The 12,242-nt window shown below is 38.7% G+C and overlaps 1 protein-coding gene across 12 annotated transcripts in view; it reads left to right on the top strand.

The window, feature by feature from the left end:
- The window catches only part of KMT2C (lysine methyltransferase 2C), a 290,786-nt gene that overhangs the window by 198,585 nt on the left and 79,959 nt on the right, over positions 1 to 12,242 (top strand). For all 12 annotated transcript variants that reach the window (XM_073009508.1, XM_073009512.1, XM_073009515.1 and 9 more), the window contains one exon: positions 394 to 606. In XM_073009508.1, coding sequence (XP_072865609.1) covers positions 394 to 606 — 213 coding nt within the window. The remainder of the gene's footprint in view (positions 1 to 393; positions 607 to 12,242) is intronic.

The following is a 12,242-nucleotide window of genomic DNA, read 5'->3' as shown; positions in this document are numbered from 1 at the left end:
ATGCCACCACACCCGGCTAATGTTTTGTATTTTTAGAAGAGACAGGGTTTCACTGTGTTATCCAGGATGGTCTCGATCTCCTGACCTCGTGATCCGCCTGCCGCCTCGGCCTCCCAAAGTGCTGGGGATTACAGGTGTGAGCCCCCACACCCGGCCCAGGAAGACCAGTTTTTAAAAACATGCAGCCTTTTTGCCTATAATCCCAGAAAGTTTGACCTGTTGTTTCTAGTTTTTATTGGGTATCATGAAGTTAATTATTCATGCATTTCATAGATACGTAATTGCTTTCTAGAACTACAGTCACATTCCCTTGACATGGGTATTTTGGAACAGTAATCAGTCAAATTTAAAATGAAAGTTTAAATTTGTATTCTTGGGATTTTGTAATTTTAGACCCACCCAAGACTTATACCCAGGATGGTGTGTGTTTGACTGAATCAGGGATGACTCAGTTACAGAGCCTCACAGTTACAGTTCCAAGAAGAAAACGGTCAAAACCAAAATTGAAATTGAAGATTATAAATCAGAATAGCGTGGCCGTCCTTCAGACCCCTCCAGACATCCAATCAGAGCATTCGAGGGATGGTGAAATGGATGATAGTCGAGGTAATACTAATTTATTTTCCGTGAAATATGTGTGCAAGAATTAAAGCATATAAAGTAACTTTTGAAATATGTGTATGATTTACCAAAGGGTAAATCACACTAACTTAGATAACCCCTGATGTGACCCTTGCCATTTCCAAATGAGTGATCTTCTTAGACCTTGCCTTTTCAGGTTCTCTTCCTTTCACACATTTTAGAACAGACCTACCTTTCAGAAATCTCAAGGAGCACCGTATCTTTGAAGATCACAGGTGGGGAAATACAGAGGGCTTGACTTTAGGTTGCTAGATAACATAAACCTTCTCAGATACTGTGAGCTTGGATAATACTATGTTTAAGTTAATGTAGAACTTGATGCATACATTCTAGAAATGGAAAAGCTGTCATTTAATATTACTTCAGGTATAACTTCATATTCATCAGTGTGCATCGTAAACTATTGGTTTATAAACATTTTCTTGATCAATGTAAATGTAACATTTTTCTAGCTGAAATTTTTTTTTTTTTTGGTGGGGAGACAGGGTCTCGCTCTGTTGCCCAGGTTGTAGTAGTTGTAGTAGTGAGCTTGGCTCACTACAACATCTGCCTCCTGGGCTCAAGTGTCCCTCCTACCTCAGCCTCCTGAGTAGCTGGGACCATGGATGCGGGCCACCATGCCCGGCTAATTTTTGTATTTTTTTTTTTTGGTAGAGATGGGGTTTTGCTGTGTTGTCCAGACTGGTCTTGAACTCCTGGGCTCGAGCCATCTAGTCTGCTCAGCCTGCTGAATTCTTGAGATAGCAAAATATTTTAATAGTAATTTAAAATCCAATATGAGTTATATCCTAAAGAGGATTACTATAGGTTTGCTCATTTTTGGGGTGGATATTTATTTTCAACTGATTTAGAAATGAAGTGGTAATTATTTCTGTTCTATTATATTTTATTTCATAGTTGTTTTTTTTTGTTTTGTTTTGTTTTTTAAGAGGCTGTGTCTTATTATGCTGCCCAGGCTGGTTTCCAATTCCTGGGCTCAAGTGATCCTCCTGCCTCAGCCTCTCAAGTAGCAGGTACTTCAGGCATGTGCCACTGCAGCTGGCTTTGAGACAATAGAATTTATTGAATACCTACTGTATGTCAGATGTTGGAAATCATATCAGTGTACAAAGCAGGTAGAATTCTCTGCAGAGAGTTTATATTTTAATGTTAGGTAACCCAACTCTTAAAAAAAAATCAGTTAATTATAACATGTTTGGCAAGTCCCATGGTAAAAATAAAGTTTGATTAAGAGGAACTGGCTGGCTGGGCACAGTGGCTCATGCCTGTAATCCCAACACTTAGGGAGGCCGAGGTAGGTAGATCACTTGAGGTCAGGAGTTCGAGACCAGACTGGCCAACATGGTGAAACTTCATCTCTGCTAACAATACAAAAATTAGCTGGGCTCAGTGGCATGCACTTGTAATCCCAGCTACTCGGGAGGCCAAGGCAGGAGAATTGCTTGAACCTGGGAGGTGGAGGTTATAGTAAGCTGAGATTGCACCACTGCTGTCCAGCGTGAGTGACAGAGCAAGACTCCATCTCCAAAAAAAAAAAAAAAAAAAGAATTGGAAGTACAGATGGGTGTTTAGGGTCCATATGAATGGAAAGCAGTATTTGAGCACAGATTTTAAAGAGGTGAGTGAGTGAGCCACTTGATTACCTGAGAGAAAAGCATCCCAGAAAGTGAGGAAGCCAGTGTAAAGGCTCTGGGTGAGAGTGTGCTGAGTATATTTGAAGGGTGTTGTGGAGACCAACAGAGTGAGCAGAGCGGACAGTCAGAAGGTGAGAAGATTAGAGATGGACAGACAAGAAGGGCAGTTCAGTATATCTCAACACAACCATAAGGTGATGTGTCAGTAGTTTGTGCTTAATAGCAATGGAATGGGAGGCCATTGAATGTTTCTGAAAAGAAGAACACCATGATCTTATTTATATTTTAAGAGGGACACTCTCCTATGACGTAAGTAGATGATTAGGCGCAAGAGTTATGGCAGGTAGATCAGTGAGGAACAGTGGTCCATGTGAGAGGTAATTGTGGCTTTGAAAAGGTATGTCTTTTGTGGCCGGGCTCGATGGCTCATGCCTGTAATCACAGCACTTTGGGAGGCCAGGGCGGGTGGATCACCTGAAGTCAGGAGATCAAGACCATCCTGGCCAACATGGTGAAACCCTGTCTCTACTAAAAATACAAAAATTAGCTGGGCATGATGGCACGTGCCTGCAATCCCAGCTACTCGGGAGGCAGAGAATTGCTTGAACCCAGGAGGCAGAGGTTTCAGTGAGCCGAGATTGAACCACTGCACTCCAGCCTGGCAACAGAGTGAGACTCCATCTCAAAAAAAAAAAAAAAAAAAAAAAAAGATATGTCTTTTGTATGTTCTTGATAATTTTTGTTTTGTAGTAGTGTGTTTTGGGTCTATGTTGCTGGGAGAAAAGCTTTCTGATGCTTGTGTATAACTGATTTCAGATACCATTGAACAGATAATTTGATTTGGGGGCTTGTAGTTTGTGAAGAGATAGTCCATAAACTTAGGAGGAATTGATCGGATCAGCATTAACAAGAATTTCCATTTCTGAGGATGTTAAAAAAATGTCTGAAAAAGGTTTCCATAGTCTCTTAAATTAGGGAAGTGCTCCATTTCACAAAATACGAAAGGTTTCTTGATAACGGTACACATTGTTTCCCAAATTATGAGATTATAATATCTTTTAAAAACAACACAAAAGACCTTGGAAGCTTTTCCTTGTGACTACCGTTTGTAAACATTGAGAAATGGTGATATATTTCAATTTCATATTTTCTCATTGACTTGTATCAGGGTAAAAGAAAATCAGTTGAAAAATTACCCTTACTTTTTTTAACTTTACATGATAAAATAGCCCATCTGAATTTACTGAATTTGTCCTTATTTTTTTGAATATGAAAAAAGATTGTTTAGCGTGTTGGATGTTAAATGCTAAGACAATTTTAGAATTTAAGGAATTTAATATACACTATTTTCATGACTAGTCTGTCATGTTCATTTACATGCCAGGATCTCACATGCTTTGTGGAAGGAAAGGTACATTCCTAGGGATAAAATAAATGCATGTTACTTGGACAACATTTTTGCTTTCTGCTGTTGGCTAAATAAAAATCCCTTTTAAAAATTTAGTATTGCCGCCGGGCGCGGTGGCTCACGCCTGTAATCCCAGCACTCTGGGAGGCCGAGGCGGGCGGATCACAAGGTCAGGAGATCGAGACCATCCTGGCTAACAGCGTGAAACCCTGTCTCTACTAAAAATACAAAAAAGCCGGGCGCGGTGGTGGGCGCCTGTAGTCACAGCTACTCGAGAGGCTGAGTCGGGAGAATGGCGTGAACCCAGAAGGCGGAGCTTGCAGTGAGCCGAGATCGCGCCACTGCACTCCAGCCTGGGCGACACAGCGAGACTCCGTCTCAAAAAATAAAAAAATAAAAAAATATATTTAGTATTGCCCTACTTCGTCATATTAAAAATGTTTTAGATTATTATCTTGAAACTGCACATACACACACACCCCTAAAATAAGTTTTACGATATTTAATATGCCTGTACAGGAGAAAAAATAGGAAAAGGATACAATCATCATAAGTTCTTATTATTACATTTTGCTGAGATTTCTAATAACGCTGCCCTTTTCTGGGCATTTTGTATTAAACCTAAAATTTGTGATGTTTTAAACTGTTTCACTAACGTGTTTTGATAATGTCTCAGTGCTCTTGGGAAAGCATTATAAAGTAGTGGGCAATGTTGAAACCTACTCTGGATGTTTTTAGGCAAATTTTTTAACTTCTCTAATGCTAGTGTTCTCATTTATAAAATAGGTGAACCAGGATGAGCCCGCAGGATAGTTGTGCTGATGAGGTGCAAGGATGCGTGCCAGGCACCCGGCACTGGCTCTTCCCACGCATAGAGTGCTCAGTAACCGTGAGCTATTAGAATACAAGTGCTCAACCAGTGCTTCGGCAGTTGTGTTCTGTGTCCAGCAGAACTCAACAGAATCCCACGCTTGTCTTTATATGTGAATTCAGTTCCTTTTCAGTTAGTAAGAAATCATGCCTGTGTTTGGGTAATTGAACTTTTAGGATGGGGGAATTGTCTGCCACAATTATTCTCCGAACTTAATGTTTCCATGTCTTTTTCTTCATTTTGGAAGTTGTGGAAAAATTATAATGAAAGAGTATATAAACGTTTTCCTCTGTATTATAGCGTATCTGACAGTTTCCTTTATTAAAAAGTACAATACATTAGGGAGAGACTTGATGAACTTAAAGTTTGAAAAGTAGTATTGACTATAAGTGATCTTCAGCTGTGCATTTTTCAATTTGAGGTTGTCAGAATGTAATATTACACATTATGTTACACACCTCTGCAGGATCCAAACTGTGATGTTCCTGGAGTATTGGAACAATACCTATGACTTTTTGTTTCCATTGATTTTTAACTCTTCTAATAACCACTTCTTTAAGAAAAGTCATACATCATCACTTTGATATATCGGAAACAAATTCCTTATGCAATAAAAGCATACTTCTTTCTCACTCACCTGCTGGGATCTAGAAACCCTGTTATTGCAAGAAAAATATCCCAAACCTCAAGAAAATAAAAACACTCTGTCTCAAGAATGGAAACACAGCACATTTCCTCTCATTCGGTGGCCCCAGATAGACCATCACAATGTATGGACGTGTTTGGAGGTGCGGAAATAGGACTGCACCAGGCCAGCAGGTGGGGCAGACTGAGTGGAGGGAGGAGACTGGCATTCAGTAACTACTGTAGAGTGGGAAGAGTGCGGTAAACTATCCACCTGGTGAAGGTGGCTGCTTTCTTGAAGTTTGTTCCTTTCTGTAATGTTAATTCCCTCAACTTTTAAAATTTGATTTCTAGACAAGTTACACATTCAAATGATTTAAAATTGGAAAAGAATAAAAAGGTAACACAGTGAAGTCTCTCCCTTTCCCCTGCCTTCATTCCCCCAGTTTACATCTCCAGAAACCTCGGAGGTTTCTTCTGTAACCTTCTAGATGTGTTTTATGCATGTACGAGGAAATGTGTAGATATATATATGTTTTTTGTTCCTCTTGTCTTGCTACTTTTTACTGTCCTTCATTTTTTTATGGGTGCAAATATTCCTTTATACGGAAATATAAGCAACTTAATTTACCAGTTCTTTCCCCTGTTGATAGACCTTTGGGTTTCTTTCAATCTTTTACTGTGAATAATACAGTGAATCACCTGGTATATTTATAATGTCGTATGTAGGTGGGCCTGCAAAGGTGAATTCCTTGCTAAATCCAAAGACATAATGCATTTGAAACTGTTTTTGCAGGTAGGATACGGGTTTTGTTTTGTTTTGTTTTTTTTCATTTATTTTTATTATACATATCTGAGGTATACAACATGCTTTGTATACATAGTGAAATGATTACTATGGTCAGACAGATGTCTGTATCCTTCATCTTCCATAGTTACTCTGTGTGTGTGTGTGTGTGTGTGTGTGTGTGTGTGTGTGTGCATGTAAAATCTCTTTCAGCAAATTTTCAGTACACAATATTATTAACTATGGTTCTCATGTTGTGTATTAATTTGATCTCTAGAATTATTCATTTTACCTAACTGCAGATTGGTACCCTCTGACCTACTTCTTCCCATCCCAACCATCCCCCATCCCCAGACCCTTGATAACCACCATTCTGCTCTCTATATATTCAGCTTCTCACCCCCCTGCCTCCCATTCTGCTTATTAAGTGAGATCATACAGTATTTTTCTGTGTCTAGCTTAATTTACTTAGCATAGCTTCCTCCAGGTTCATCCATGTTGTCACAAATGGCAGTATCTCCTTTCTTAAGGCCAACTATTCCATTGTATAGTTAAGTCCTCATTGTCATCAGTAAGTTCTTAGAAACTGTGGTTAAGAGGTGGAAAAAAAGTATGACAAACCCGATTTTTTTTTTCATTGCATTATACCAAAATTAGATTGAAGGAAACAGTGTTACTTGAGAACATGCTGTATGTTCATTTAGCTTAACATTCAGTTCCCAAGAACCTATTGATGACATTAAGGGCGGACTTATATATGTACATACATACATCACAATTTCTTTGTCCATTCATCTGTCCTTGAATGGATAAGTAAATTGTCCATTAGGATACTTAGTTTGTTTCCATATCTTGGCTATTGTGAGTAATGCTGCCATGAATGTGGGAGTGCAGATGTCTCTCTCGGGTGCTGATTTTATTACCTTTGAATATATGCCCAACAGAGGCATTGCTGCATCTTATGGTAGTTATATTTTTTTAAAGGAACCTCTATACTGTTTTCAATAATGGCTATACTAATTTACATTCCTATCAATTGTGTACAAAGGTTTCGTTTTCTACACATCCTCACCAACACTTTTGTCTTTGCCTTTTTGATGATAGTCATTCTAAGAGACATGAGATGATATCTATTGTGGTTTTAATTTTCATTTTCCTGATGATTATGGTATTGAGCTTCTTTTCATACACCATTTGACCATTTGTGTGACTTTGGAAAAATGGCCATTCAGGTCCTTTGTTTATTTTAAAATCCAGTTATTTGGGGGTTTTTTGCTACTGAGTTGTGTGAGTTCCTCATATGTTTTGGATTTTAACACCTTATCAGATGTGTGGTTTGCCAATATTTTCCCCTAATGTCTGTGCTACCTTTTTACCCTGTTTTTGTTTTTGCTATACAGAAGCTTATTTGCTTGATGTAGTCCCACTTGCTTGTTTTTGCTTTTGCTACCTGAGCTTTTGGTGTGATATCCAAAAAATCATTGTCAAGGAGGATATCAAGGAGTTTTTCTCCTATATTTCCTTGTAGGAGCTTTATGGTTTCAAGTCTTAGGTATTTAATCCATTTCGAGTTGCTTTTTGTGTATGATGTGTAAGATAGGCATCAGGTCCAGTTTCATTCTTTTGCATATAGATATCTAGTTTTCTTACCCCTACTTATTGAAGAGACCATCTTTTCCCTGTTGTATCTTATTGGACTTGTCAAAAATTAGCTTGTAATATATGCTTGGGTTTATTTCTGGGCTCTGTATTCGGTTCCATTGATCCATGTGTCTGTTTTTATGCCAGTACCATACTGTCTTGATAACTATCACTTTGTAATATAACTTGAAATCAGGTAGTGTGATACCTTCTACTTTTTCTTTCTCAAGATTCTTTTGGCTATTCAGGGTCTTTTATGATTTAATACAAATTTTAGAATTGTGGTTTTTATTTTTGTGAAAAATGCCTTTGGAAATTTGCATTGAAGCTGTAGATCACTTTGGATGGTATGGACATTTTAACAGTATTATTCCAGTCCACAAACATGGGGATATCTTTATATTTATTTGTGTCTTCAGTTTTTTTCTTTTTTTTTGAGACAGAGTCACGCTCTGTTGCCCAGGCAGGAGTGCAGTGGCGCGATCTCAGCAACCTCCACCTCCTCCTGGGCTCAAGCAGTTCTGCTGCCTCAGCCCCCCAAGTAGCTGGGATTACAGGTGCCTGCCACCACACCTGGCCAATTTTTGTATTGTCAGTAGAGACAGGGTTTCGCCATGTGGCCAGGCTGCTCTTGAACTCCTGATCTCAGGTGATCTACTCACCTTGGCCTCCCAAAGTGCTGGGATTACAGGCGTGAGCCACCATGCCCGGCTCTGTGTCTTCAGTTTCTTTTGTCAATATTTTATAATGTTTAGTATATAAACCTTTTACTTCCTTCATTAAATTTGTTCCTAAGTGTTTTATTCTTTTTGGTGTTATTTTAAGTGGAAATGTTTTCTTGATTTTTTTTCAGATCATTATTGGTATAAAGAAACGCATGTGATTTTTGTATATTGATTTTGTATCCTGCTACTTGACTGAATTCATTTATTTTAGTAATTGTGGAATTTTTAGGGGTTTCTACATACAGGATCATGTCATCTGCACACAGGGATAATTTTGCCCCCTTTTTTCTGCTTGGATGCTTTTTATTTCCTTTTCTTACGTGATTGCTCTGGCTAGGACTATGTTGAATGTAAGTGTTAAGATTAGGTATCCTTGCCTTGTCCCAAATATTGAAGAAAAGCTTTCATTCTTTCCCTGTTACAGGTTTGTTTTTGAATAGGCAATAGCTATAAGAAATACAAAGGTCTTAAAAAGAGTGAACAATGTTAAGTTAGTCTACCTTTCTAGGCCATCCCTTCCTTGGAAAGAACCAGTGGTTTTCTTATAACTTTCCAGAGATTAGTCATCTAGATACAAGTATGCATATATGGAAGAATTTCTCATGTTTGGGTGATATGGTCTTTTCCTTTTTTTTCCTTTTTTTTTGAGACAGAGTCTTGCTCTGTCGCCCAGACTGGAGTGCAGTGGTGCAATCTTGGCTCACTGCAACTTCTGCCTCCCGGGTTCATGCCATTCTCCTGCCCCAGCCTCCGGAGTAGCTGGGACTACAGGCGCCCGCCACCTCACCCGGCTGTTTTGTATTTTTAGTAGAGACAGGTTTACACCATGTTAGCCAGGGTGGTCTCAATCTTCTGACCTCATGACCCACCCGCCTCAGCCTCCCAAAGTGCTGTGCTGAAATTACAGGCATGAGCCACCGCGCCTGGCCGATACAGTATTTTTCTTTATTGCGGCCTGTGGGAATCAGAAGGCCCTTGTGAATATGTTAATTAGAAGAGACTTTAGCCTTCAGTGATACCACTTGTGTTAGGGTACTGTATGTGCTACTTTATGCCATTTGTCTCAACATGTATGCTTACTGGTGTCACTATGAACCTCATCAATAAAAGTGCTCTCTTGGGTTTTACTGTCCTCGTGTGCATTGTTTCAGTTGAAAGGTGGTCTTTGTATTAGATCCAGTGCTATCCTTGGCCACAAACCATTACATATGATTAATTTAGGGATTTCTTCTTCATCATCTTGGAGATCATCTTGTGTTCTCTCCTGTGTTACATGTGTTTTCTGCAGTTTCATTAATTTCTCTTATTTCTTCCGTCAATTTGGGTGGAACATATCTTCCATAGCTCCCTGACAGAGAATGTGTGGAAGGTAAGTTTTGGGCATTATATACTTCTGAAAATGTCTTTATTTTACCTTCCTACCTGACTGATCTTTTCCAGGTTGGAAATACGTTTTCATTTATCATTTTTAGTCCATTGATCCACTGCCTTTTAGTTTCTAGTATATGAAGAACTCGATTCTTTCTATGTGACCTGTGTTTTCTTAGGAGCTCTTAGGATTTTCGGAAATTCTTTGTCCTCAGTGTTCTAAAATTTCATGAGGATAATGTCTGTTTTTGTCTCTTTTTGATTTTTAAAATCTGTTTTGTTAGACATTGAGTGGTCTCTTTCCGTCTGCCATCTTATATCCTTCAGTGGCAGGGAGATGTTCTTGAACTGCATTATTGACAACAATTCCCTCTCTTTTTCTAGAATTCTGCTTTTCAGATGTGAAACGTACTCAGTTTTTCTCTGCTTCTTTCCCATTCATGTCCTTATTTTATCTTCCTCTACTGAGTTTTGTTTTTATTTCTGTTATTTCAATTATTTCATGAGCTTTCTTTCCTCCCTTTGAATGTTTCTTTTGTAGCATCCTATTCTTGCCTCATGGGTATCTTACCTTATCCCTCAGAGGATTTTAATCTTTTTAAAAATTTTTTTCTTCCTACTTAGTCTATTAATTCCAAATTGTCTTTTATGTTTTCAGGTCTCTGTCAGGGGTGTTGCAGATCTTCAGGCTTCCATGGCCCACATTAAAAGAATTGTCTTGGGCCACACATAAAATACACTGATGATAGCTGATGAGCTTTTTTTTAAAAAAACAAACAAAACAAAAAAAACAGAACTCATGAAAAGTCTCATAGTGTTGTACGAAAGTTTATGAACTTGTAGTGGGCTACATTTTAAGCATCTTGGGCTGCAGGTTGGACAAGCTTGTTATAGACCATCATCAGATAATCTTTATTGTACCTGCATGATTAAAAGTGAATAACTAAAGATGGAGACTGGATAGATACTATTTTTATTTTTTAAGAAAGGAATTAAGTAGTTGATTGGAAAGCTTTGAGTATGTGATGGTCCTTGTCAATTTGTAAGTTTAGTGGGGTGATTTGTGCTGACCATTTGGGGAACCCTCTGGTTTCAGTATCTTTAGATGTTCTTCTTGAACTGATCAGGTTCCCCACAACAGTCTTTTCAAACCTCATACTTGGAGCTTTCTGAGAATTTAGTGGGGAAACATGGGGTACGGCAGCGGGAGCAGGATGAGGTTGTCCACATTTAGTATGCCCACATTTAGTATAGTTTCTTCATCCTATTTTCAGTCTTTATCCCATTGTTCCGTTTAAGGTCACCCAGGAATCCTGCATCCCGTGAATGAGAGTAGCAGCTTCTCAGTGTGTAAACCTAGGAAGCAGGTGTAGGGAGTATGACTTCTGTAGGTAATTAAATAAAGCACTGTTGCTTCGGTTTTCTCCCACTTATTTCCAAAGGTAGCCAGTTTTCCTAGTTTCTCAGCCTTCTGAGGATTGTTATAAACTGCATTCTTTTTTTCAGTTCTTTCTGCCTTCAACTGAGAATTTAACTTTGTTGTTTTTCTCCTTTCCTGTTGTCTGGTTTTTTTTTTTGTTTTTTTTTGTTTTTTTTTTTGTTTTTTTTAAGGAGATTGGGTCTTTCTCTGTTGCCCAGGCTGGAATGCAGTGGTGTGATCATAACTCACTGTAGCCTTAGCCTCCTGGCTCAAGCAATTCTCTTCTCCCACCTCAGCCTCCCAGATAGCTGGGATTGCAGGCATGCCACCATGCCCCAGCTTGATTTTATCTTTTAAAAATAGATTATTTCCGTGTGTTTTTAGTAGAGTTTCAGGAGAATGAAATTTTAATATATGGATTTAGCCTGCCACCTTCACCCCAAATTCCCTGCCATTAACTTTTAGGTGGGTTTATTTGAAAGTAAACAATTGTTATTGTCATCTTTGGTGCTTGCTGTGTTTCAGTAATTTTCTTTTTTCTTTTCTCTTTCTTTCTTTCTTTTGTTCTTTCTTTCTTTCTGAAATGGAATTTTGCTCTTGTTGCTCAGGCTGGAGTGCAATGGCATAATCTCAGCTCACTGAAACCTCCACCTCCTGGGTTCAAGCAATTCTCCTGCCTCAGTCTCCTGAGTAGCTGGGATTATAGGCGTGTACCACAACGCCCGGGTAATTTTGTTTTTTTGGTAGGGACTCACCATGTTGGTCAGGCTGGTCTGGAACTCCTGACCTCAAGTGATCCACTTGCCTTGGCCCCCCAAAATGCTGGGATTATGGGCATGAGCCCCCCTGCCTGGCCTATAAACTTTTCTTTTCATGGCTTAGTCATAAGTTCATAGCCATTATCAGATTGTTATGGAATTGGCTTCAAATATAGACCAAATATAATAAAAAACAAAAGACGCATACCCTGTTCATGCCATTAGAGAAATATGTTATCTCTAATACTGAGAATATTGAAGGAGTTAACAACTTGATTTTAAAATGTATTTGATAAACATGTCTTTTTCCTGTAATACAATGTAAAGCATATATAACTTGGAAAAGTTTGATTACATAGTGTTA

The sequence above is a fragment of the Chlorocebus sabaeus genome, chromosome 21 (assembly GCF_047675955.1).
Source record: "Chlorocebus sabaeus isolate Y175 chromosome 21, mChlSab1.0.hap1, whole genome shotgun sequence".
Lineage (NCBI taxonomy): Eukaryota > Metazoa > Chordata > Mammalia > Primates > Cercopithecidae > Chlorocebus > Chlorocebus sabaeus.
Note: the sequence above shows the minus strand (reverse complement) of the source record. Positions and strands in the feature narration are given on the sequence as shown.